The following is a 27928-nucleotide window of genomic DNA, read 5'->3' as shown; positions in this document are numbered from 1 at the left end:
TGGCTGTTTACTCATTTATTGCAGACTTAGAGGTCTGCTACAAGATCAGATGAAAGCATCATGCTGACAAACATTAGTACAAAAGAGAACAGAAATAATCTTACAGGAGGAACTAAGTTTTACTCATTGGTGCAACTCTAAAAGACTGCTCCAATCCAACTGTACACTTTTATTTTTATGTCTGACTACACTGCCTTATTTGTAATGGAGTATTATCTTATTGTATTATTAAGAATTTTACATTCCTCTCTGCCAGCTGATGGAAGAGTTTGCTGCTGAACCATAAGCTGAGTAACCACAATCAATAATGTCTTGATGCATGCTCAATCATCCAGGTAAGTAAATGTCCAAAAGTTGATTCTGTTCATCTGGACGTTTTCAGTGGGAGAAACGTTTCGTCACTCATCCAAGTGACTTCTTCAGTCTCAGCTGACTGCAGGTTTCCAATCTTATAAACAGTACATTTGCATAATGACTGAAACCAGCCCACTGAAGGAACAATGGGAGGTCAGTTCTTTCATCATAATTATGCAAATAATTCATCAGTGGTCTTTGATCAGTGGGCCTTGATCAATGAGAATTCTCATGACCATTATCATGCAAATGATAAAATCAAATAAAATTGGACCTTTGAAATCTACCGTCAACAGTTACTGCAACTATGACAAAGTTCCTGTTGTCCGAAAGTATCTTATAAGAAATACCGGGATCCTTCAAAGCAGCTTGCCTCAAAGAATGTTACACATCACATCATAAATCCATACACTGCATGCACAATTACTAGGCAAGTGGGTATTTTGGCCATATCATAATTTTATGCATATTTTCCAACTTCAAGCTGTATAAACTTAATGTTGCATATCAGGTGATGTGTATTTGCGTGATGAGTGAGGGTGTGGCCTAAGGAGACCGACACTCTATATAAAGGTGTGCATAATTTTCAGGCAGCTTCTCTTCCTCAGGCAAAATGGGCCAAAAAAAAGAGATCTAAAGGACTCTGAAAAGCCCCATTGAGAACCTGTGGGCCCTGTACACCTCGCTGAACAGTGTCTTGGAGGCTGTGGCTGCTGCTGCACAAAACATTGATCATCAACAGATCAAGACACTGACAGACTCCATGAATGGAAGGCTTGTGAGTTATTGAAAAGAAGGGTGGCTATATTAGTCCCTGATTATCATTATTATTATTTTGGACATGTCAGAAATGTTTATATGTAAATTTTGAGTCGTTTTATTATTCTCACTTTAACAGATGGAAATAAACAGGTGAGATGGAAAAATGTTCGTTTTGTTCATTTAGTTGCATAATAATTCTGCACAATAATAGTTGCCTAATAATTGTGCTCATATATATATATATATTCTCTTATGAAAGACAAAACCTCATTTTTACTGTCTTAAACATTCAGATTTAGAGCACTGTAGCTGTTCAATAATAAAATTAATCCTCAGAAATACACCTTGCCTAATAATTGTACACACAGTGTGGTTCATTAACAAAGAATATCAACTTATAATTCAGCTTTACTTTAAAGGCTTTAATTCTAAATTAACAACTTTCCCTTTAATATTATCTTGATGTACCTTATGTAGTTAGCAGAGTCTCATTTTCTAAGATAACGGGCTTTTCTGCCAGTGATTGTTCTCTTCTTTTAAAAGGGGAGCGATCACAGTAAAAACAACAGTGGTGTGGACTGCTTGCTGCAACCCATCATTTTGTTCCAGCTGTGCTATTAGTTCTGGCTCTTCATCAGGCTCAGTTTACTCCTCAGGCCCTGGCAGTAGGCTGATAGGCTGCTGTTGTCCTCTAGCAGATTGCTGCGCTCTTGGATGAGTCGAAACGAGGCCTGCTGTTCCATTTCATCCTGCTCCAGTTCAGTCATTAGCTCCTTCCTACATAGAGGGTGCAATGACATGCATAAAGTAAGATCCAAAAAGTATTTAGACAATGCAGTTTTTGTAATTTTGCTTCAGTGCACCACAGTGGAAATTCTCTCTGCTGCTGCCTGCTGGTGAGAAACAAATGAACTCAGAATCTCACTTTCTTGCTTGTCTTGTTTAGAGAAACACCAGCTCATTATTGTTCGATTCTTATTGTTGACTCACAGTGTGTTTTTAGAGGATGGATTTCTCAGAAAAATGCAATGAATTCAGTGTGTATTTACATTACAAAAATGAATAGAATTTGTTGCATCTACATATAATAGACAACTTGGCAAAGAACCATATTTAAATTTTATATTCAGGCCCTTTGTTACAAGCAGCTTATTGCAAAATCATATTTTTAGCATGCTCTGAAAAATGCCAAAGACAACACTATGACAGGTAAAAAGTAATAATTTTCTAATAACATGTCATAATTCAGGGTGTAGTGCAGTGTCACTCCAAGAAAATAAAAAGAAACTGGCCAAAAAAACCCCAACCCCTAGATGAATTATGAATAGTGTCTCAAAGTCACGTGCTTAAGAAAGAGGCCCTTCAGTTGATCCGTCTACTCTTTGCTGAAGCCTCGTCACAAATGGTCTCAGTGGAAGAGAAACCATTCTTAAAGAATGAAAATGAGGAGAGAAGGCTGAGGTATTCCAAATTATGCAAAAACTGGACTGAAAATTAGTGGCAACAGGAGAGATGAATCCAAATTAGATTTTTTTTTTGTTCAAATCACTGTGAATACAGTGGAATTTAAGAGAGAGTTACGACAGGGCGTGTCTGTAGCCAACTGTAAAACAGAAAGGAAGTCACGGCTTTTCAGCTGGTGTTTTAAGATCATGTCAGAGAATGATGAACAGACAGATTTTAATCCACCATGCAATCATTCTGGAAACTAACGGATTGGCAGCAGTTTCAATTTTCAACATGACAATGACCCCAAACACACTGCCAGTTAGAGGTGGGAATCACCATACATCCCACGATACGATATTATCACAATACTTAACGCACGATACGATATTATTGCAATTTTTAAAAATATTTTGCGATATTCAGATTCTGTACATAAAGGTAAACTTTATCAATATTCATTTTGTCTAATATCAAAGTCTCACACTCAGTCTTTCTCTCATTTCAGTTTTATTGTTGACAAACTGAACGGTTTGTATTACAGTCTAGTCCAACTTAACTGAATGCAACCATCTGGTACAACTATAGCTATTCTGAACTATGCAATTTATGAAAACTATGCAGCCCATTCAGCAACTGAAGAATTTGAAAGTAAATTAAAACAAAATATAATTTTACAGTAAATAAAAAAGTTTTAAACTTAATTAAAATAAAACATGTCTTAAATTGAGTTTATTGCTGCCAAAAAACAAGTTAAACACATTTGGACAGTGAATGAATGTCAGGATTCTTGCTCAGAAAAAGGATCAACATGCTCTGAAGTCAGAGCACAAAAACCTTTTTTGTAACAAAATATCGATTTCTGCTGTCCCTGTATCGATACATTATTAGCAAACAAAATATCACGATACTACACAGTATCGATTTTTTCCCCCACCCCTACTGCCAGTGCAGTAAAAGCATACATGGATAGAACAACACACAATCTAACACTGTCAACCATGGATTGGCCTCCCCAGAGACCAGACGGCAATATTATTCAAGCAGCATGGGCTCATATTAACATACTACGTATTTTATTGGTTGAGCCCACATGCTAGGATTCACATAAATCATTTTAACATTTTTGTCCATTGGCCTGAAGACCTAAACCCAATAGGAAGTCCACCATTTTTAACTGAAGATTAAATGTTTGCATTGATTTTTCCATTTCCAGGTGCATGATTAAAGCATGCACTCTTATCACACATCTTAAGATGTTCACAGTTCTGCTTAAGTTAATATTGTGCATGTGACTTACTTTTTCTGAACAAGGAGAGCAATCTCTGACTGGACTTTGAGGTACTCCTGAGCCATCCTGATATGCTGCTCAAACACAGCCATGGACTCTTTGGAGTTTGGACAAGGAGCCAGAGGCTGAAAACACAGGGACACGCTGTGGTTAATGCAACACTCTACACATGCAGACTTCAGTATAACAGCTGGATGAGAATACTACTATAATGCTCAAAAAAATTAAATTAAATTAAATTAAATTGAAAGAAAGAAAGAAACAGTTTTTAATCAGAATACAACATCAAGTCAGTTAAACTTCTAGAATATTGAACTTGTCAGTTTAGCAGCAGAGGGGGTTGTTACTCAGTATCAGCTGTTTTGGTGTTTATGGAGTTAATAACAGGTGCAGTAAAGGGGCAACAATGAGACAACCCTCAAATGGTTTGAATGAATGGTTTTACAGGTTTCCCTCCTCATATTCTCTCTTTTTTTCACTAGTTTTACATTTGGCTGAGTTCAGTGTCACTACTAATTGCATGAGGCAATACCTGGACCCTACTAAGTTGCACAGGTAAGTACAACTCCCCAAGTATGTCTAGCAATACATGCAATTTGCAGAAGGTTTGCTGGGTCTCCCAGCAGTCTCAAGAGCATGGAGAAGATTCCAGGAGACAGGCAGTTACTCTAGGAGAGTTAAATAGGGCCATAGAAGGTCCATAACCCATCAGCAGGACTGGTGTCTGCTCCTTTGTCCAAGGAGGAACAGGATGAGCACTGCCAGTCTTACAAAATGACCTTTAGCAAGCCACTGGTGCGAATTTCTATGACCAAACAATCACAGACTTCATGAGGGTGGTCTGACGTCCTTTAGTGGGCTCTACGCTCACTGCCCAGCACTGCGGAGCGTAATAAGCATTTGCCACACAATACCAGAAATGGTAGGTCCTCCACTAGCATCCTGTGCATTTCACAGACAGAAGCAGGTTCAGCCTGACCACATCAGGCAGGCGCAGACTTATTATCAAACCCTGTGCCTATTGATGCAGGTCATTCAGTCTCTGTAGAGCTGTAGTGAGAGCTAGATTTCATATCGCCAGCAGTAACTCAGACTCATTTCCAGTGGATGTTGGCTTTCTCTCATTTCCATTCATAATCTTTATATATTTTTCCAGGTAAGTGGTTCTGTTGGCTTTACTGAGTGGTGGCCTGCAGCTTGCACCGGGGCGGTTTACAGCTGACTGTGAATCAGTGTGGATAAAAATTAGCACCTCTAAGTCCAATACCATGATTTTCCGGTAGAAAGAGCAGTGTGGCCAATTCAGACTGACAATCAATTGCTGTGGAGTAGAGTTTGTTAAGCAAATTTATCAGACCATCACCAAGTGAAGTTCATTCAATTAAATCTTATTTATAAAGAGATAATTCACAGTCACCTCAAGGTGTTTGAGATACAGTGTGATTTATACCACGGCTGCCCTTAATTAACAATATTGGTATGTGGTGGGGTGCAGTCTGTGGCTCAGCTGCAGGGGAGGGCTGGAGCAGTGGATTCAGGATGTGGTGTCAGGGGAGGCTGACACACACCTGATCTCCATCAGCAAAACACACCTCCCCTTTAAGGATGGTGCCGGGACCAGAGGGGTGGGTGTGTGTGTGTGTGTGTGTGTGTGAAGAGCAGCTGAAATGCTGCTTGTGCTATGATAAAGTGGGAAATAAAACCTTACAAATAAAAGATACCAGAAAGTGCAGATCATGTGTGTGGGTCCTCATTCTGGCACATGGTAATTACCATAATCTTTTTTTTTCTTTTTTACAGCTAGATGGATTGGTGCAGCATCTGAAGTAACGTATGGATGCATGCTCAATCATCCACGTAGCGTTTTCAGTGGGAGAAACGATTCATCACTTATCCAGGTGACTTCTTCAGTCTCAGCGGACTGCAGGTTTCCACAACCTTATAAACAGTACATTTGCATAATGACTGAAACCAGCCCACTGAAGGAACAATGGGCTGTTACGTCAGCTCCTTGATCATTAATTTGGAAATTGTCATGACCACCAATCAATAAGCATGAGTCCCATTCACAGAGAGTTGGGGAATGGCTGCAGTCACAGCATTGTAAGATGGTGACAGATGTACCGTTAGGCCCCCTCCTCAATTCAGAGATGGTCTTTCCCTTTTCATGTAAATGGACTCCTTGACTCCGCCCTCAAACCAGCGTTCCTCCCTGTCCAGGATGTTACATCCTCATCATTGAAAGAGTGTCCACTGGCCTGTAGGTGTAAATAGACTGCAGAGTCCTGGCCTGACGAGGTGGCTCTTCTGTGTTGTGCCATCCTCTTAGCCACAGGTTGTTTGGTTTCCCCGATGTATAAATCCTGGCAATCCTCCTGGCACTTAACAACTATGTTACTCTGCTTGTGTCGGGGGACCCGATCCTTGGTGTGGACCAGTGTTTGGTGCAGTGTGTTTTGGGGTTTAAAAGCCACAGAGACCTGGTGTTTAGAAAAAATGCGTCTCAACTGCTCCGATACTCCTGACACGTACGGGATCACTACAGGTTTTCGCTTAGTCGGAGGTTGTATTTTTCTCCTGGATCATCTGCAGCTTTCTTTAGGAGCCTTCCCAGCTTTGACAAAAGTCCAGCTGGGATAACCACATTTACTCAGGGCCTTCTTGATGTTCTTCTGCTTCTCTGGCCGCTGTGTCAGTGGGGATGGTGTTCGCTCTGTGTTGTAGCGTCCTGATGACACTCAGTTTGTGCTCCAGTGGATGATGAGAGTCAAACCTTAAATACTGATCCGTATGTGTAGGTTTACTGTACACATCAGTTTTAGATGTCGCCCATTACTGATGGAAATCTCACAGTCTAAGAAGGCTAACCTGCCACTTTTCGTATCCTCCCTTTGATGTCTTGGTCCACCAAGTTAATGTGATCAGTGAATTGTGGAACGTCCTGAGATTTGATTTTCACCCAGGTATCATCCACATACCTGAACCAATGACTTGGTGTTCCAGGGTAGAATGAAGACACAGTTCAAACACACTTGGTGGATGCTGAGAGCGGTCCTGTTGCTGAGGTTGGGGTTATCCTGTAATCTCTTACACACTACCTCCAACGCTTCCATGACTGGGATGCAAGTGAAGAGAGATGTAACGTCGTATGAGACCATGGTTTCATCTGCCTCCATAATGACATCTCTCACCTTCTCAACAAACTCCAAGGTGTTCTGGATGTGGTGTTCAGATACCAACAGATTGAGAATTGAAGCCAGAAACTTTGAGATGTTATAGGTGACTGAGTTGATCATGCAGACAATCGGTCTTAAAGGTGCACCCTGTTTATGTATCTTCAGTAAACCATACAGACTTGGTGTAGATTCCCCTAGATACAGCCAGTCCGGTCAGTGGCACTGTCCTGTCCTAACTGCTTCAGGCAATCTATCACCCTCTTCCTGGGTCTCATTTCAGGGGCTCATGGTTAAGAAGCAGCTGAGTGTGAAAGTGAAGTTTTAGTGGTTGATCTATGACCCCATCCTCACCTGTGGTCATAAGCACGGGTAGTGACTAAAAGAATGAGACTACAGATACAAATGGCAGAAATAAATGGTGTTCAGGTGGTTCAGGTCTTTGACAAGGATGCCTCCATGGTAAGTCGGAGTAGTGGCCAAAAATGCCTGCATGTCCAGAATTTCAAACATATTCACATTTTACTTATTTAGGCAAACATAAGAAATAGAAACATCACATTTTAGTATTACATACATTTTAAATTTCAAAATATATATTTTGCTGAATTTAGCAGATCTTCTACATTACTTATAATTTAGAGTTCTCATACTTACAAAACAATAACTAATACATGCATAAACACTAAATGTAAGTGTGTGGGTATATGTCTTCACCTAGAAAAGGCAGAGAAAACTGTAATCCAATACCATGGTGAACTACAGCTATGTTTTTGTGTTTTTAAGCACAATAAAAATACCATCTTACCTGCAGCTGATAATCCAGTTTCAGATAGCCATCTACTCCATTGGTAGCTAAAGACACACACACACACACACACACACACACACACACACACACACACACACACACACACACACACACACACACACACACACACACACACACACACACACACTTTTACTTTTCAAACACAAATCCAAACACTGGCAGTGAACCATCTAATGCTACTGTGGTCAGACTAATGCATTCACTGAGCCACATCTGTGACTGAACTAGAAAATAAGTGTTATGAGGTGCTAGGTTTTACCAAAGAAGACAAACAAGGAGTCTATCACTAGGTACTGACCAGGTATTACACAGATTAGGCATAACATTATGACCACCTGCCTATTATTGTGTTGGTTTGTCTGTGTAGGTTCTCTGTCATCCAGGTCATGGTAGTCAAAGGAAGTTGGGCTGTATGGAGTGGCAGGGAGAGGTAGTACCTCTGATAAGGGGACATGTCATGCTCCTTGGAGCAGTTTGTCCTTTGAGTAGTTCCTTCCCTGTTGGTACTCTCACCTGTGGCTCCTCGCAGCTATTTGAATTCAATAGCATGCAACAGTGGCCACACCCTGGCAAAAGCTTCAAATGTCTGGTCGAACCAGGTAAGGGTAGCCAATGAGTCTGAAACCACTGCTGGGTCTGAAACCCTTAGTGAACCACCCACACTCACACATACAGTAAAGTCCTGTGGAGATGGGTACATGATGAAGCAGCAAGTGCGGATACACTGGGAGCTGTAGCCACAACCCAACATGTAGGCGACCCAGGGTATTAGATGACTCTCACTGGCCCCAAACAGCAGTGGAGTTGAGCAGTCCCCTGGGTATCTGAGCAACAGCAGGTATCTGCATATCTTTGACAGCGGCTAGGTACTGTCCATTTGAAAGAGCCAAGAGCTTTAATTTCCACTTCCTCTATGTAAAGGTTGGCTACAACAGGTGACACTGGAGATCCAACATTTTTCACACCTCGGCTCACGTGATGAAGCACACGAGTGGATCACGAACTCTAAGGGACAGCCCCCAATAGGTTTAAATACCCTGCACTCTGCACCATTTGGATGAAATCACTGGACCCATTATCAGACCCAGTAGGTCCCTGGGTTCTTCCTGGTAGGTTTTTCTGAGTATTTGGTGAAGGCATTCGACCCCATCTCCAAGGGTTACTTTGGGAGTATGGGGTATCATGCCTATTGATGCAGGTCATTCAGCCTCTGTAGAGCTGTAGTGACAGCTTGATTCATATCGCCAGCAGCAAGTCAGACTCATTTCCAGTGGATGTTGGCTTTCTCCATTTCCATTCATAATCTTTATGGAAACAATTTATAGGTACAACCAAGAGGTGGCTGCACCATTTGGTTTTAGAACTGAAGAAGCCTGTTGGAGAGATGAAACATCTTCACGAAACTTTAACAAGTCCAGTCGCTTTCTTTCCAAGCTCCTTAGACATTGTGTTGGTTTCGCTTTTGCTGCCAAAACAGCCCTGACCCATCGAGGCATGCACTCCATCAAGCCATTCAATTCTGAAAGTGTGCTGTTGTATCGGGCATCAAAATGTTAGCAACATTTAAGCACTGTAAGCAGCAAAGTGAGGCCTCCAAACTCACTTAAATCCGTACGCTTGCCCCAGTTATCCTGCTTCTAACACATCACCTTTTTAGAATAAAATGTTCACTTGCTCCCTAAAATATCCCCCCCTCCAACAGGTGCTATAATGAAGAGAAAATCATTGTTTTTCACTTCACCTGTTGGTGGTCAGAATGCTATGCATTAATCATGTCTCATACAATTTATAAACGCAGGTTGCTAACCAAACAGCTAGTGTTAGACAGTAACTTCACCCTCTCATCCAAATACATGTATAGTAATTTGAGCTTCTAAAAGTCTAACACAGCATGAGCTATTTTGATGTTTTAAAATGTAGAGTTAAAAACCAATGAGTTATAGAACATTGATGGCAAAACGGAAATAGAAAACAATCTAAAAACTGTCTGTATACAGAGAAACAAATTAGTTTACCACAGTCTTTAAATTTGGCAGACGTCTTGTAAACCTTGCTTCAGGTCAACAGCAGTTACTATCTTCTAATATGACTGCAATGTGTCCACGGCGGGGCGGGTACAGTATTTACTCAGACACATATATTTTAAAGGTTGAATTGATGATTATTTTGCAGGAAAATAATATTGTGTGAATCTACCTGTGGAGCTGAATGTCATCTTCAGTTCTGACTGGCTAGAGTTGATTGGAGAACTGCTCAAGTGGGTTGAGTTTTGGGAAGGCCCTGGTTGAGTGTCCACACCTGAGGTCCTGGGCAGACCAGTACGCGATGCAGGACTCTGGGATTTGAAAATAATAAAATAATAAAAAATAATAAAATAAAATCATAAAACAGGTTCAAAGCAAAACACTGTGAAGAAGTGTGATCACTGTGTGATTATGTTCTATTACCTTTGAGGGCTTGAACTGAAGTGGAAATTTGGACTCGGGACTTTTCAGGGTTTCCTCTCTACCAACTGAGTTTGTGTGTTCTATGTCGTCATCACTCCGGCTACAGTTGATAGTGCAGTCAGCATACGAGTCTGAGCAGAAATAAAGAAATCATTTGTGATAATATTAATGATTTAACATGGAATGATTTCAATTCCATTTATTATAAAAAAAGTTAGCAGAGACTGAAATAGCTGTTGAAGTGATCATGCATTAGTAGAAGCTGTAGCATGGTTACCCGTGCTTGTGGCTGACGAAGAGCCACTTCTGCTGGCTGACGACTGATGAGGAAGATCCAGTGGTTCATCGGAACCTGGAAAGTACTGGAAGATGCACACATAGCACCCTGCATTTTTAAAGAACTCTTTCTAGGCCAGTGTTTCTCAGCCTTTTGGAGTCACATCAGAAAAATCACACGCCACACCACCAAACAAAAATGTCACAAAAAGCATTCCGATAATTTTTCCCTGCGCACCAGGTATAAGCAGGATTAGCTCGGTTTGCCCCCAGTATACCCTTTTTGCTTTCTTCTGACCACTACTCATGCTAGGGCCTTCATCTGGGTAGGAGTTTTCTCCAGGACCAGGTCAGACTGACTACTTTTTCTTTCTTTTTTAAAATATTTTAAAATATTTTTTTATTGAGCGTCAAGAATGTAATACAAAGACATACATGTAACAAAGTCACAATGCTTCTTTTATATGCATACCCCACCCCAAGAACATCTTGGACACCAATCCAGAGGAAAAAAAAAATTTAAATGAGGTACATCAAAATTCACTATATTTAAAGATGTGCACGTAAAAGGCAATAGTTTGCACAAAATTAATCACCATCACAACAATAAGGGTATACGGTAGCTGCCAAGCGAGTATCAGATGGGTATGGTTTAAATTTTCTCTAAATGTTTTAGCAATGTATCCCAAACGGCAAAGAATCTCTCCTTCGACCCCTTGAGAGTACAGCTGTATAAATTGTGACAGGTCACTGAACCACAGAGCCACTTTGGGTGGCTTTTGTGACTTCCAATGCAATAATATCTTTCTGCGCGCAAGCAGTGTAGTGAAAGCGATTATGTTTTTGTAGCTTTTCCTTAATGTTCTATGTCCTCTATCTGTAGCACCAAATATACCCATGACTACATTGGGTTGAAGCTCAGCATTCAATGCTTCAGACAGTGTTTTGAAAATTGTTGAGCAGTAGGCTTTTAAAGTTGGACATGACCAAAACATATGTGTTAAATCTGCAGAAGGATTTCTACATCTCTCACAGCTTGCATCTATGTTTGGAAATATTTTGGCCAGTCTTGCCTTAGAGTAATGAATGTGGTGAAGAATCTTGAACTTTATGATGTTTAATTTGGCACAAGAAGTGCTGTTGTTTACTCTTAAAAGAGCGCTCTCCCAGGTCTCCTGCTCTAAGTCCACCCCCCGGCTCATCCTCCCAGTCCGCTCTGATCTTTGCCATTGTTATATTCTTAAAGGAGGCTATACAATTACTGATCCTTGAGATAAGACCTTTAGGCTTAAATGTGAGTTTCAACAGATCATCAACACCAGTAAATGGTGTTATATTTGGAAAGTTGGGGTTATAATGCTGAAGGAAGTGCGAACTTGAAAGTATCTAAATAAGCTGGACCGAGGGAGGTCAAATTTTTGTGACAAATCCTGAAAACTTGCCAATACACCGTCTATGTACATGTCAAAAAAATTGTGGATGCCTCGTCTCTGCAAAAGAGCAAATTCAGAGTCTAATCTGGCAGGAGGGAAAAGATGATTATTATGAATAGGGCTCAAATGGAGAAGATTTTTAAACCCAAAGTTCTTTTAAAATTGAGCCCATATTTTGAGGGTGTTAAGAACTATAAGACTGTCGGTGTACAGCCGTGAGGAAACTGGAAGGCTGCAGGTGACCAAGGCTCTAAGGGAGGTGGAAATGTAAGACGCCGCTTCAATTTGGCACCAATCTTCATCTGGGGTGTGGAGCCAATAAATTATTTTTTGAACATTTGAGGCCCAGTATTAATGGCCGAAATTTGGAAAGGCTAAACCACCTAGGTCTTTAGGCCTCTGTAACTGATCCAGGCGTATTCTAGGTTTTTTCCCATCCCATATAAATGAGACCAAAGCTTTATCAATAGATTTAAAAAATGATTTTGGAAGGTAAAGTGGGATACACTGAAATAGATAAAGAAACTTGGGGAGTATATTCATTTTTATACAATTTACGTTCCCTGCCAACGATAGATGAAGTGGTTTCCATTTCTTTAAGTCCAATTTGACCTTTTCAAGTAGCGGGCAGAAATTTTCTTCATAGAGATTGTGCAAATCTCGTTATATTTATGCCTAGATATTTAAAGCCATTTTTGGCTGTTTTGAAAGGTATAGCACTGCTCTATATTTGAAGAGCCAGGTCATTAGCAGGATAGCATTCACTTTCACTGAAGTTCAGTTTGTACCCAGAGATGGAGCCAAAGCTGCTTAGGGTGTGGAGGATATGGGGGACACATGAAACGGGATCAGATACATACATTAACAGATCATCTGCATAGAGGGATACTCTATGCTCTTTATCCATCCTACAAATACCTGCAATTGATGGCAAAGTTTTGAGTGTAATAGAGAGGGGCTCTATGGCCAGGGCAAATAACAATGGGCTGATCGGACAGCCCTGACGGGTGCCTTGCCATTTTGCATCGCCTTTAGTACAGTAGTCACTTTTGCATGATTGAGTGGAAGTTCAGCTTCAGTCCTATGGGCCGCTGTTACAAGAGGAGCCTGAAGATTGTCAAAAAAATGCTCCATAGCAGAGCAGTCACTTGTAATCTCAGATGTATAAAGATTTGAATAAAACGCCGTGAAGGTTTCTTTAATTTCTTCGGGGTCAATTGTTAACTCACCATCATCTTTTCGTATTTGTGGGATTTGTTGTGCGGCTGAGTGGCATTTAAGTTGATGTGCTAATAAACGTCCGGCTTTATCGCCATGCTCATATACATAACCTCATGACTTTAACAGAAGACGTTCGGTTTTTTCAGTTGATAGCAAATTATACTGTATTTGGAGGTCTAGCTTCCTTTTGTAGAGCTCAGGAGAGGGAGAGAGAGTACTGAGCACCTACCATAGAAATGGTTCTTGCCTATTTCAATTCATTTTGTGTTTTCTAAACGAATATGAGATGATTTCTTCCCTGATTACAGCCTTTAGTGTCTCCCACAAGAGAGAAGGTGAAACATTATCTTTTTGGTTAAAAATTAGAAAGTCATCTATTTTTTTTTTTTATATCATTTCACACAAACCCTTCTCTGCCAGGAGAGTCCTGTCTAACTTCCAAGGCGGGCGTTCTGATTGGTAGAGAGAAAAGTACAGGGCATGATCTGACTCTACAATGGTTAAATATTCAGTACTCATATAGTCTATTCTACTATATGAATGATGTACATTAGAAAAAAAAGAAAATGACTTTGTGGAAATAAAAACCGCCAGGGGTCAACAAAACCTATTTGGGCCATAAAAACAGATAATATCTTGGCTTTTTTGGAGAGATTTGTAGGTTTAGAGCTGGAACGGTCAAGTGTTACATTCATCACACAGTTCAAGTCTCCACCAAAAATCAGCTGTTTTGAGTTCATATCTGGAATTAATGATATTATTTTGCCAATAAACTTATCATCATCCCAGTTCGGGGCATAAATATTTATCAGAACCGGACTGACTACTTTTTCTTTCAAATATTTATCTATTGTTATTAGGCGCTGGTTGTCTCACAGCATGACTATTATGTAATTTCTTCTTCGTCTTCTGTTTTACTGGCAGTTGGCAACCGATGTAATTTGAGCAGGTAGTTGTACTGCCCTCTAGTGGAAGAGAATGTAATTGTTCTGCCCGTTACTCATGCTGCTGGCTTATAGTAGTAATCAGGTGGAACCAGATAATCTTCCACGGCACAACTATATGCTGTGGCACAGTGGTTGGGAAACACTGCTCTAGGTTCATCTGATTTATAAAACCTTCTCAAAAGATCATTTGTTTAATTGTTTCTAGATATAGTTCCAATTTGTCATGTCATTACTTTTAATTGTTTTACTATATTTCTTTTTACGCACAAAAACAGTTACATTGGCACTTGAGTTTTTAATGTGGCTAAGTATCTTTGACAGTTTATTATCAGACTCCTCCAGGGAAGTCAGTCCCAAATGTCAGATTCATTTTGATGGTACAAAACAAAACAGAAAAAAGTGAAAATTTCAGCCTTTAATCTTTTTAGATCATTCTGTTTAAAACACACGCCTCAGATTTCAGTGTGCAGAAAAAATTCAAAACAATGAGGGCTGAGCAGGAGATTCATGGTGATTTGAGATGGAGTGAACCACATCATAAAAAAACCTAAATTTGACTGAATTTCTGAGAAAACAAATGCTATAATTCATTTCTTTACTGTACACACAAACTGAAATAAAATGATAATTCGTGGTTCCATGTAGTGGCACTATACCTTCATTAGATGATTCATAGTGTTTTTGACCTCATTCATTGATGGCCTCTGGCTGGGTTCTTTGTCCCAGCAGCGTGTCATCAGAGTCTCTATGGGTTCTGGAAGGTCTTTGATCAGAGGAGGTCGAGTACCTGTCGTAGTAACCAGTCAGCCAGAAGAGAACAATGGTTTCCATTATCACCATTATGAACAAAACTTCGTATTATGTCAAGAGAAAAGACCTCATTCGGTGTGTACACACAAATGTTTCGTAAATCGTCGACAAACATTTCACTCACATATTTAATTCAGCATTATTTTTGTGAATTTGTTCGTGCTCTACAAACAAATTTAGAAGTTTCTCAGACCAGACTGTGAACACGAATAGATGATGAAAATTATGATGGTGAAAAAATTACTTGAAGACTGCAGTTACAGAGAGATTTCTGGATGAATGAAAACAACAAAAAATGGTAAAGCAATATCAGAATGGTAGTTGCCTTTTTTTGCATACTCTTTTTAATAATCAGAATACTTTATTCATCCCGAGGGAAATTAGGGTTACAGCAGGCAGCACGCTAATGGCGCATGCGCACTTACAAAGGAACCATCTGACCAACTTTACACAAACATCACATTGGGCAGACATGTCAGAAAGGTAGGCTGATAGGAAAAAACAACGAAAATACACTACATGAGGTAAGAGGAGGAGAAAAAAAAAACTCCACTCAGACTGAGCTCCTAGTGGGAGAACAGTTTGATAACAGAAAAAAAACCCACCTCAGCACAAAAGCACATGACTATCAATACACCTTAGAAGCACAAGACAAGCAACAGGGGCGGGTAAAGGGTAAGAGAGAGCCGGTGTAGACAGCGCATCCAGTCCTGCAGTATATCTGCGCTGGTCCAGTTGACTGCTATCTTCCCCGGTAGGGCACAAGCATCGAAGGCGTTGGAAAGGGAGGGGGGATGAGTGAGTGCTTATCAGTGTAAGTGTGTGTGTGTGCGTGTCCATAGTTTAGCTGAGACAGTGTCCTTCGGCCTATCAGGCTAAGTAAACAGTCCTCCAGCCAATCCAGGTGTCCTTGCATGGGATGGGAAGAATAGCTGTAACACAGTCATTATCAGGGAGTGATTGTTCGGCTCCAGCCTTGGGCCTGCAGCTGGCGCCGTGATGGGGATCCGCAATGTTTATGTTGGTTTTGTTAATTTCCATGCGAGCAGCCCAGGAGAATTTTTCAGGCTGCTCTTTAACACACTGGCCTCTCGATCTCCCGTTGGAGAGTCGCGAGCCTCCCCATGATGGTATCAAACTTCTGTTCCATGGTGTTATCGTTCTTTTGATTCTGAGACCTCACAACTGCAGTGATCCGTTCCGCGATGTTTTCCAACTGTCGCTCAAGGGTCTCATTTTGAGCAGGCCTCTCTCTGATGTTTCCCCTCATACGCTCAATGGTGTTGTTTTGAGCCTTCACAGCAGCTGCAAGCGTCTCCAAGGTGTTGACCATATTACGTTCGTTGTGAGAGGTTGCGCCTCGTTCCATTTCGATTCCAGCGGGCAGCCTTGGGGGGGTTTGAACAGCCGGTTCCGCTCTCTTATTTCTCCGATAAACCAGGGCTAAGCCAGCTTAGCCTGTTATCATGGTTCCGAATAGATAGATATCTTCAGCGTCCTCGATCGACAGTCCCGCCAGGCACATGATCCTCCAGTTCTGCCACCCGTCCATCGTGTATCCGGCAGGGAAAGTCCCTCCAGGGCACTCAGGCTCTCCCGAGCCCAGATTTCTCGTTGAGAAAAGGGTGTCAATAGCATTCAGAGACCAGTTGATCAAATCCATAATTCTCTTTTAGGTTTTAGAGAACGACAGTGGGAGGCTATTCCAGGGAAAGTAATGCACACAAGACAAGACAAGGACATAGAGGCTAAGCAGGGAAGATAAGGGTGAGGAGGAGAGGAGAAAAGTGCGACCGCCTTCGCTGAGAGCTAAAGAAGAGTGCACCAAGTGCTCTGATTACCACTGGAATCACTGTTACCGTCACACTTCACATCTTTCTGAGCTCTTCTCTGAGCCATTTGGTACTTCTCCAGGTTCTTGTGTTCCTTCTTCCTGATGTGTCTATCACCATGGTTGCTCTTCCCTGCTTGTCAACCACTACTATGTCCAGTTGGGTAGCCATCACCAGTTTGTCCGTCTGTATCTGGAAGTCCCACAGGATCATACCACAGTCATTCTCGACATCACCTTGTTCCTCGAATTCAGCTGACTACTCAGAACTTGCCTTACTCTCTGCAGGTACTTGATGGTTGCAGCTTTCCTAGCGGCCTCTTAGTGGTTCCTATTTGTCTGTGGTACTTGTAGCTATTCTCACTACTTCCAGTAGTGCGATCCTCTCAGTTTTGACTACCTTTTCTTCGTTACCATCCGATGACATTTCTCCAGTCTGAATGACATTCCGATGCTGCTGCTTTAGATCCTTGGAGTGTGGATCAGTGAATCGATGTATCATTCACTCTTGGCATACAGCTTGATGCCATCCATGTGGAGGAGGTGGCTTACAATTGCTCCATTCTGTAGTCTGTATCAGTAGCCAGTCTTGTCAATGATCTCATTCAGGGGGTTCAGGCCTATGCAGAACAGCACTGAGGACAGCGGGACAGATCCCGCACCGATGGTGACTTGTGCTATAGGCTTGAAGTTGGCGTCTAAGTGTTGTACGCCAGATTCCCATTAAGTTCCTGATGAAGGCTCTAACGGTCCTGTTGATCTCGTATAGTTCTAGGCATTCCAGGATCCATGTGTGGGCCATCGAGCCATAGGCCTTCTTGTAATCAATCCAGGCAGTGCACAGGTTGGCCAGCCTAGTCTTGCAGTCTCAGGCGACTGCTCCATCTATCAGTAGCTGGTGTTTCACTCCCAATTCCTTTCCATGCGCTGCTCATGTATTGAGCCAGGTGCCTGTTCAACTTAGCTGCTATGATGCCTGACAGGAGCAATCATGTGGTACTGAGGCAGGTTATTGGCCGGTAGTTGGATGGGACCGGTGCCTTCTGGGGGCTCCTTGGGGATCAGGACTGTCTGGCCTTTGTTTAGCCATTTTAGGTGTCTCTCATTGACTAGCAGCTGGGTCATTTGTGCTGCCAGGCGCTTGTGGATTGCAGTCAGCTTCTTCAGCCAGTAGGCATGAACCATGTTGGGGCCTGGTGCTGTCCAATCCTTCATACTGGAGACCCTTTCTTGGATGTCTGCCACTTTGATGGTTACTGGACCCTGTTCAGTGAGCTAGCTGTAGTCTGCTCTTAGATCCACTAGCCACTTAGCATTGACATTATGGGCTGCATCCTTCTCCCATATGCTCTTCCAGTATTGCTCCATCTCCAGCCTTGGTGTTGCTGTTGTCATGCTGTTTCCTGCCACTGAGAATACACCTTGGATTGTTCTGTGGAGAACAGCTGGTTTATTCTTCTGCTTCTATTTCTCTGGTATACCTCTTTAAGCGCCTAGCTTGAAGGCTATGAGTCTTTGCTTGGCAGTTTCCAAGGCCTCAGATATGGACAGCTTGCTGTACTTCTCAGGCACCTTCCACATCACACCTTTCTGTAACTTCGATAGTTGGCCAACTTCGCCCCATGCTACTTTGATCTCACACAAACACACACGCCTGAGAGAAGAGCTTGAGAAGCTCTGGAGGATGAAGGCAACAGTGGTCCCAGTGGTAATTGAAGCGCTCGGGGCAGTGACTCCCAAGCTGGCGAGTGACTACAGCAGGTCCCAGGAACAACATCTGAGATGTCTGTCCAGGGGAGTGCAGTCCTAGAAACAGCAAAGATGCTGCACAGGACCCTCAAGGTCCCAGGCCTCTTATGGAGGACTTGAGCTTGAAGGATAAAGACTACCCCCAAGGTGAGTAAGGACCTTTTTTTGTACTCTGTTAAGGTCCTCACTATCTAATAGAATCTACTCACCTCTGTGGACAGCCCACATTATGCAAAATGCAGAACCACCAATCTCGTCAAAGGGTTTCTTGCGTGTGATGACCTCCCACAGGATAATCCCCCAGCTGAACACATCACACTTTTCACTGTAGTTACTGCCTGAAGAATATAAACCAAAACCATATTTAAAATAATCTGAAAGTTATAGCCAGCAAAATACAGGTTAAAAGTGATGGTCATTAGGTAGTTCACAGTGACAAAGTCGTGCAGTTGTACTAAATAAGTTTATATATCCCTCGTGTCATAGTTAATTAACTGACACCAAGTGTAGTCCTCCTTCAACACCTGCCAACACTCTGATCTTTCCTGGGTTTCTCATATATTTTAAAACCACTACCCTTTGGCTTCCTGGCTTCATTTCTCCTGGTAAGATCTACAGACAATACATTGGACTTCTTTGCTTGATCAACTATGGGACCTTATATAGACAGGTGGGTGCCTTTCTAAATCACATCCAATCAACTGAATTTTCTACAAATGGACTCCAATCAAATTGAAGAAAAATCTGACAAATGATCAGTGGAAACAGGATACACCTGAGCTCAATTTTAAGAACCAAAGTCTATAAATGTTTATATACACGCTATATTTGTTTTTTTTATTTTTAATGAAGAATTTCACTGTAACCTTTTTCACATTGGGTTTTTGGGACATTCCATGTAGAATTTTGAGATGAAAAATTTATTTAATCCGTTTAGGAATAAGGCTTACAAAATTTGGGACAAGTGAAGTGCAGCAAATGCTTCATCAAATAAATTTAAGTTATTAAATTAAATGATATTAAATTTTTGTGTGTTCATCTCATCTTTTTGTGGCTGGTTCCTTTAGGGGTCAACACAGTGCCTCTACCGTCATACCAATCTTCTACCTGTCCTCCTTCACTACATCTCTGAATTTTGTTGGTAGTCTGCTTCCTTTCCTCCATCCTGGCAGCTGCATAATCAAGATTTGAACATTCTTAATGTGGTATATAACAACATGAGACCAACATGAGATCATGAGTCCAAGATTGAAGAGGTGGGCGGGTTTTGAGCAGATCAACACTGGTTTATCTTCCAGAATTTATTTCTACACAGCTTGTGGAGGTAAAGTATGAAGCTCCTCTTGGTAAGATTAAAGATGCTGATAAATCAGCAAAGAACAACATTACCATGACAGCTACAGTCTGGATCAGTGTTGCCACAGAGGTATATCACTTGTCACTTTATAGGGTTAGGTTTATTATTGCCTCACAAAAACGTCCCGTGAAGGACACAGTGGGCCAACCATTGCTTCTTGGATTGAGAAGACTGCGGATATTACTCTGAGCAAAATTGTGGTTGTTTTCCATGACAATGGCTCCAATGTAGTGGTGACTGCAAACATCTTGCAGGAAAAACATGGGTGGATGTCTTACTTGTAAAATTATTTCTATTTCTATCCTTAATCACTCTAACCTGCTGCACATCCTTTCCAGCTTGAGCTCTCTGCCTAGACAATCGATACAAGTTCTTTTCTCCCTCCTTTGTGTCCAGCATCTTAAACAACTCACTATAAGCCTTTTCCACCTCTCTCTTGGCCGTATACTTAGCCTGCGAGTACTCCTGTTTACTTTCATCTTTTGTGTGTTCATTTAAGGAACACATAAGGGTTAAAAATACTCGATTTTTTTGGATTATACAAGGTATATGTATAAATGGGTATATGTGTAAATAAATTGATTCTTGGCAAGACCATCATTTTTATTGAAGCGACCCTTCCCATGAGTGATATAGGTAGAGGTTTCCATCTAGCCAGATCATCAAATGGAAAAATCATAGTGTTATTAAGCAAGCTTGATTGTTAAATCCCATTTCTAAAACAACAATGTGAGTGACACAAATCTAAGTACTCATTGTGACAAACAAAGATTTGATTAATATCTAAAAATATTGTTCATGGCTGACCTTCAAATACTTCTGGTGCCATCCAGGCTGCACTTCCTTTATTGTTGGTCATGTAGGTCTGAATATCACAAGCTGTTCCAAAGTCGCATATCTTCAGCACAGTACCACGAGCCACAAGCAGTAGACTGGAACAGTACAGACAGGGGTTTAAGACTTTCAAAAAATCTAAAATTTATATTCTAGTATACTTCATCAAAACTGATCAAAATACCATCATCAATATGATATCGCCTAGAAGAAAAGTTAGATGATGATGCTCTGTGGAGCGTGAATGTGTGCATGACATTTCATGGCAGTCTAACAGTCTTACAGTCTTCTGTTCCTTCAATTGATATTGCAAATGTCAGCTTCAAAATGCCAAATTTCAGGAAATAAAGATTCATAATCATGGCAAAATAAACATGTGGACAAAATTTCATGGCAATCCATCCCATAGTTATTATGCTATGTCGGTCAGCAGCAACAGACCGATCAGCAAGTAACACCAAGAGTGACTAATACTTTAGATAAATTGTAACAGAAATACTTTTAAACCCGTGGGGGGGAAAAAACACATGTTCCAAAATGCCACCACAAAGGTTTTGAGTGCTCTTAAATCTCTGCACTGTTTATCATTATCTGTATCATTGAGAATCTTACTTTGGTGGTTTGAGGTCCCTATGAATTAAAGCCTTTGGCTTCATAGCATGAAGATAGGCAACTCCCTGGGCACACTGCAGACACCAGCTCATTGCATGGGATGCTGTATAGAAGGGCTGTGGGTCTGCACCATGCAGAACTTTGAGTGAGAAGCAGAGATGAAAAGAAATAATGATTATATCAATAAGCACAATAATGTGAGACTGTCATTTTTCTGCTATTTCAAATGCATTGGAATTAATTAGTAAAGAGCGTGAATGGTACGGTATGGTAGCCTCCAGACTTATTTGAAAATTAACTACTTACATTGTTGTAACATTGTGCTTTATTAAATAATTAAGCAGTTTTTTTAAATATACTAAAATATCCCACGGATATTCAGACACTGTTAGAACCAGCATAACTGAAATATCGTACATTTGTCAACAATCGTTAAGATGCTTCTGCAACTGCATTCGAAGATACCCGTGTCTATTTGAATTCAATGAAGACGATGAGGAAAGCCATACAGCTTTCTATAAAGTCTCAAACACCTCTCACTGATGTTCTTCTTTATTATATATGTTATTATGTTTATATGTTATGTAAGATAAAACCAAGCCATGACACTAAGAGAGCTGTGGGATTCTAAACTTTGGACTGTATCAAGGCACAGCTCTGGGAAAGGATACCAAAAATGTTTTTGCAGCACTGAAAGTGTCCCAGAGCACAGTAGCCTCTATTATCTTAAAATGGAATAAGTCTGAAATCCAGTCTAGTTCTTAGATCTTGCTACCCAGCCAAACTAGACAATAATTAGGAATGACCAGTCTTGGTCAAACAAGTAAGCCAATGGTTTCTATAAATGAGAGACAAAAGAAAGGTCAACCAAACTAAGAGAATCGTTGATAAGAAAACCTTGTAAGTTTGGAATACTTATGTAACAGGGCAATTCAGACTTTTAACTTTAACATGTAAACATGCCAAATGGTAAATGGACTGGTTCTTATAGAGCACTTTTCTACACTATCTGAACACTCAGGGCGCTTTATGACATCCATTTTTGTCTTAGGAAGTACACTGTGAAGGTTAACAAAGAAGATATGGAAAACATGAAAGGGTCTGAAAACCTTTTGAACTAATAATAGGACGTTTTTATTAGCTATACTAGGAAAAGCTATGCAACGGAAAAAAACTATAACATGTTTCAGTAACTATCTCCTTAACTTCCCTTTAAAAAACTCTTTGCTCAGACACAGTAGGACTTACGGTTATATAAAGATCCACATTCTGCATACTCCATGACCAGACAGACCTGAGGGGGAATAAAAGAAAAAAAAAAATCACATATCCTACAGATACAGTGGCTTGCAAGAGAACTTTGCCACATTTTGTCACATTACAGCCACAAACATGGATCAATTTTACACTTGAGAAGTGGAATGAAAATCATACATGATTCCAAACATTTTTTACAAATAAATAACTGCAAAGTGGGGTGTGGTAATTATTCAGCCCCCTTTGGTCTGAGTGCAGTCAGTTGCCCATAGACATTGCCTGATGAGTGCTAATGACTAAATAGAGTGCACCTGTGTGTAATCTAATGTCAGTACAAATACAGCTGCTCTGTGATGGCCTCAGAGAATATTGGGAGTAACAACACCATGAAGTCCAAAGAACACAGCAGACAGGTCAGGGATAAAGTTACTGAGAAATTTAAAGCAGGCTTAGGCTGCAAAAAGATTTCCCAAGCCTTGAACATCCCACGGAGCACTGTTCAAGCCATCATTCAGAAATGGAAGGAGTATGGCACAACTGTAAACCTACCAAGACAAGGCCGTCCACCTAAACTCACAGGCCGAACAAGGAGAGCGCTGATCAGAAATGCAGCCAAGAGGCCCATGGTGACTCTGGACGAGCTGCAGAGGTCTACAGCTCAGGTGGGGAATCTGTCCATAGGACAGCTATTAGTCGTGCACTGCACAAAGTTGGCCTTTATGGAAGAGTGGCAAGAAGAAAGCCATTGTTAACAGAAAACCATAAGAAGTCCAGTTTGCAGTTTGCCACAAGCCATGTGGGGGACACAGCAAACATGTGGAAGAAGCTGCTCTGGTCAGATGAGACCAAAATGCAAAACGCTGTGTGTGGAGGAAAACTAACACTGCACATCACTCTGAACACACCATCCCCACTGTCAGATATGGTGGTGGCAGCATCATGCTCTGGGGGGGCTTCTCTTCAGCAGGGACAGGGAAGCTGGTCAGAGTTGATGGGAAAATGGATGGAACCAAATACAGGAAGAAAACCTCTTGGAGTCTGCAAAAGACTTGAGACTGGGGCGGAGGTTCAGCTTCCAGCAGGACAACGACCCTAAACATAAAGCCAGGGCAACAATGGAGTGGTTTAAAACAAAACATATCCATGTGTTAGAATGGCCCACAGTCAAAGTCCAGATCTAAATCCAGTCGAGAATCTGTGGCAAGATCTGAAAACTGCTGTTCACAAACGCTGTCCATCTAATCTGACTGAGCTGGAGCTGTTTCAAAGAAGAATGGGCAAAGATTCAGTCTGTAGATGTGCAAAGCTGGTAGAGACAGACCCTGAAAGACTGGCAGCTGTAACTGCAGCAAAAGCTGGTTCTACAAAGTATTGACTCAGGGGGCTGAATAATTACACACACACACACACACACACACACACACACACACACACACACACACACACACACACACACACACACACACACACACACACACACACACACACACACACACACACACACACTTTGCAGTTATTTATTTGTAAAAAATGTTTGGAATCATGTATGATTTTCCTTCCACTTCTCACGTGTGCACCACTTTGTGTTGGTCTTTCACGTGGACGTCCAATAACATTGATTCATGTTTGTGGCTGTAATGTGACAAAATGTGGAAAAGTTCAAGGGGGCCGAATACTTTTGCAAGCCACTGTAAATACAACAAAATCATGAAGATCAAAACAACTCTAAACCTATCACTGCTTCTTCACATCCAGACAAGATAAAAACATAATGGGACAACTTTTTTCTTTTTTTTTTAATTCAAACTTTTATTGTTGCAAATGTTGAGTGTTAGATATACTCACTGGATTGTCACAGAAGCCATAGAGCTTAACAATGTTGGAATGATTCACTCGGGAGAGCTGGCGGAGCTGTGCATAGACAAAAGCAGCACAGGTGTAAAGGACATACACATTTTAAAAAAGCAGTCAGAGAGTGCAAACCTCCCCAAGGAAGCTCACTTTCTGAGCACTGTTTACTTTGAAGGGAATAGTATTCTATTTTATATATATTAATTTTGTTTTTGCAAAAAAAAAAAAAAAAAAAAAAAAAAAAAACACACACAAAAAACAAAAACATTCAATAAGGGCAAAATTAGAGATGTTTACTTTAATTACGCTAACATTATGTGGGAGCAGCTAATCCATAATAGACACTGATTTATAAAAAAACTGGACATGAATAACTGAAGTTTATTACGGAAGAGGATTAGGGCCACTGGGGGGGGGAGAAGAAAAGAAGTGGGCACGTCTTTTTTCTCTTCTTTTCCAGAATTCTGAGATTAAAGTCAGAATTCTGACTTTAGACATGCTAGACCAGGGGTGGGCAATTCCAGGCCTCGAGGGCCGGTGTCCTGCAGGTTTTAGATCTCACCTTGGGTCAACACACCTGAATCACATGATTAGTTCATTACCAGGCCTCTGGAGAATGTCAGGACATGTTGAGGAGCTAATTTAGCCATTTAAATCAGCTGTGTTGGTTCAAGGACACATAAAACCTGCAGGGACACTCGAGGCCTGGAGTTGCCCACCCCTGTGCTAGACCATCCTTAGACTTGGTCAGATTTGCTTCTGGAATATTTGTGAAAAAATGGCTTGTCTTCTATTATCTGAAAGGTTGGCAGCTGACATACTCACAGCAGAACCTCAGTTCACTGACAAAGGGTTGATTTTTTGGATACTGGAAAAAAAACAAACAACAACTCTGAAGGTTGGAGATGTTTTAACCAAAGACAAAACCCTTCCAAGCACTGACCAACACGTTCACAAAGTGGAGATGAAGACTGTAAAAGGAGGAACTGTCAGGCCAATTTTAGACATTGTAATCCTCCTTTCTGGGAAAATTTGAAGTAAAACTAAAAAGTTTCTGTTTCACACTTAAAAAAAAAAAGGAAGAAAAGAATTTCTTTACATTGTAGTTTACATAGTGGCATAATAGAATCACGCCAAACACAGAGTATACTGTCTTTCTTAGAAATTAACAGATTTCAGTGCACATGTTATTGACACCAGAGCAAATGGGCCTGTTGGTGAAGGACAGTCAGGGCAGGCCTCCTGGCAGTCCTATAAGATAGGAGACTGGCTGTGTGCAGTCTGATCCGGATTATCTGGGTAGAGTGCTGTGCAAACCTGTAGAAGACTGCCCATGGTTCCCAAGTGCAGGTTGAGAAAATAGTCTTACTGTGGTGTCATCTTCTTGAAACGCCCACTTCGCGGCTTGTCTTTGACATCCCCCATTGTATGGCACTTGGCCTTAAATTTAAGAGATGGTAGTAGAGTTCACATCAAATAATGCTGCAATTTGGTTTTGCAGAACAAGAACAAGAGTTTGAATAGGGCCTGCTGCCCTATAGGGAAGGTCCTATTCAGATCAGTTAAATGTGGAATGTTTGGAGCAGACAAAACTGGCCGCTGTAGTGGGGTCTGTGTGCACAGATGCCACTACTCAGGTGCCCATCAGACACCTGATTAGCAAGAGTCAATAGCAGAAGATGCTATTTAGCACTGACAGAGAAGACTTGGCAAGTATTTCAATTTACTCAACTCTGCTGCTCAACAAACAAATGCATTTTCCTTAAAAATGTGGCACCATATAGGGGACACAAGGAGAAGATAAGAAGAAAAGATAGCTGTAGGCCTCAGGGAAGCTGTTGCATGGTGCCATGGGTTCATCTAGTGTGTATCAGTACTGACAGGTATTTATGTTTCTCGGTCCACTGGATTAAAATGGGAGACAGTACTTCATCTACTATATGTCGTGGCATTGGGTAATTGTGGACCTTCACTGATGATAGCACGTGGATGAGTGGAGAAAGAAAGCTTAATATGAATATATTAAGAGTTGACTGAACCAACTCTGATCGGCTGTTTTGTAACGGAAAACCCAGGAGTTTGCGTTTTCTATCATTCACACTCCAATGAATGCACTGGAGAGCAACTTGGGTTTAGCTGGCACGCAGGCGGGAGCAGGCAGGGCCAGAACCACCAGCCTTCTGATTGGTGGGTGACGTCCTCTACCTCCTGAGCCACAGCCTGGAGGCAGAGCAGGTAGGTAGCCTGTGCTGGCAGTACATTCACAGTGAGTGGAGCTTTCCAGCCAAATGCGGTGTTTTAGTGTCATCTGGTTAAATCTACTTGTCCACATTTTATTTGCTTTACTGCCTATGAAAAGTTATTTTTCCTATTACATTAAGATATGTGATACTGTACAACAGATGGGCACAAAAAAGGATATTCACAGTACCTCAACAAGGAAAGCATTCCGTTCGTTGTCACTCTCAATGGTCTTGATTGCTACATCCTTTCCTTTCCACACAGCTTTGAAGACAACCCCAAAAGTCCCTCTGCCAACAGCCTGAAGACAAAGAACATGGAAAATTAACAGCTGCAACTCGGGGGACAATACTCTGTTGTTATTTTCCCTTAATACCAGAAGAGGGACTACAGTAACATTTACTTTAAAAATACATTTTATTGTATATCAGTCGTCATCGTATCATATAAAATAGCTAAACTGGGAATCACTAGTTCACATATGAGTAACTGTGTCCTTTAAAAACCGGGGCCTCGTTATGATTACTAGCAGGTTTATTCAGTAGTAAACACTGTCATGTTTTATATCTTGTGACAGACTCTCACTGTACTTCGCAGTTAAGAACAGTACCCCTTCAAAGCGAACAAACAGATCAGACTTCTTTGGTCCGTTACAGTCTAACCGAGCCTTACTCAGACAGAAACGTAGCTGATCCAAACTCAGCCACTGATCTCTAGCACCGCTGAGCTAACATTAGTTTCAATATATATCTTTGAATTACCGCTTCTACTTGGATATCTGCGTACTGGATGTCCTCAAACATACACCCAGCTAGAGTCTCCACCATCGTGGCAGAGAGCCGACACTCCTCGAAGCAAGCCGACGACGCTGGACTTACAAACCGAGGTTTATCGTGTTTTTATCAGAAAAAAAACCTTGGGGGAGTCCTGCCGAGCTGCCTTACTCATCTGTTGCTCTGAATTCAGGAAGTAGACACCAACAGCTCGCGCAGTGGCTAGAGACGTCTGTGATATGCGCGCTCGTGAACGCTGCACAGCACACAGTGCCTAAATACAAGAAGTAAACAGCGCAACGGATAAGTTAAATCGTAATGAAACTGGTTTACAAACACAGTTTATTTCTACGTAAAACCTTGTGGTATAAATTATTTGTTTAAAAAAGGCCAAATCAATCAAGCTGTTAGTGATTCGCAGTCTTGAATGC

At 41.2% G+C, this 27928-nt stretch overlaps 1 protein-coding gene across 2 annotated transcripts; it reads right to left on the bottom strand.

Annotated features, from left to right (window-relative positions):
* On the bottom strand, positions 1-27730 carry LOC101475992 (mitogen-activated protein kinase kinase kinase 7). Of its 2 annotated transcripts, XM_014408197.4 has the most exons (14): positions 27486-27730; positions 26915-27025; positions 24478-24543; positions 22624-22669; positions 21376-21514; positions 20737-20861; positions 18782-18910; positions 14839-14969; positions 10583-10667; positions 10306-10436; positions 10055-10193; positions 7835-7881; positions 3863-3978; positions 1-1893 (listed from the first exon to the last, which is right to left on the bottom strand). In XM_014408197.4, exons 1-14 carry the CDS (start codon positions 27549-27551, stop codon positions 1734-1736), a joined length of 1491 nt encoding a protein of 496 aa, XP_014263683.2. In that variant the 5' UTR covers positions 27552-27730; the 3' UTR covers positions 1-1733. The 2 variants fall into 2 exon arrangements, with proteins under 2 accessions (XP_014263683.2, XP_076733400.1); XM_076877285.1 differs by lacking the exons at positions 26915-27025; positions 27486-27730 and adding an exon at positions 25309-25330.
* Between the last annotated feature and the right edge of the window lie 198 nt (positions 27731-27928).

The sequence above is a fragment of the Maylandia zebra genome, linkage group LG19 (genome assembly GCF_041146795.1).
Source record: "Maylandia zebra isolate NMK-2024a linkage group LG19, Mzebra_GT3a, whole genome shotgun sequence".
Taxonomy (NCBI): Eukaryota; Metazoa; Chordata; class Actinopteri; order Cichliformes; family Cichlidae; genus Maylandia; species Maylandia zebra.
Note: the sequence above shows the minus strand (reverse complement) of the source record. Positions and strands in the feature narration are given on the sequence as shown.

Excerpts from the sequence above, each read along its gene's own strand:
- LOC101475992 (XM_014408197.4), bottom strand. The coding sequence starts at position 27,551 with ATGGTGGAGACTCTAGCTGGGTGTATGTTTGAGGACATCCAGTACGCA. Across the intron at positions 18,911-20,736 it reads GGCACCAGAAGTATTTGAAG|GCAGTAACTACAGTGAAAAG; the intron begins GTCAGCCATGAA and ends TATATTCTTCAG. Across the intron at positions 3,979-7,834 it reads AACTGGATTATCAGCTGCAG|CCTCTGGCTCCTTGTCCAAA; the intron begins GTAAGATGGTAT and ends CTGTGTTTTCAG.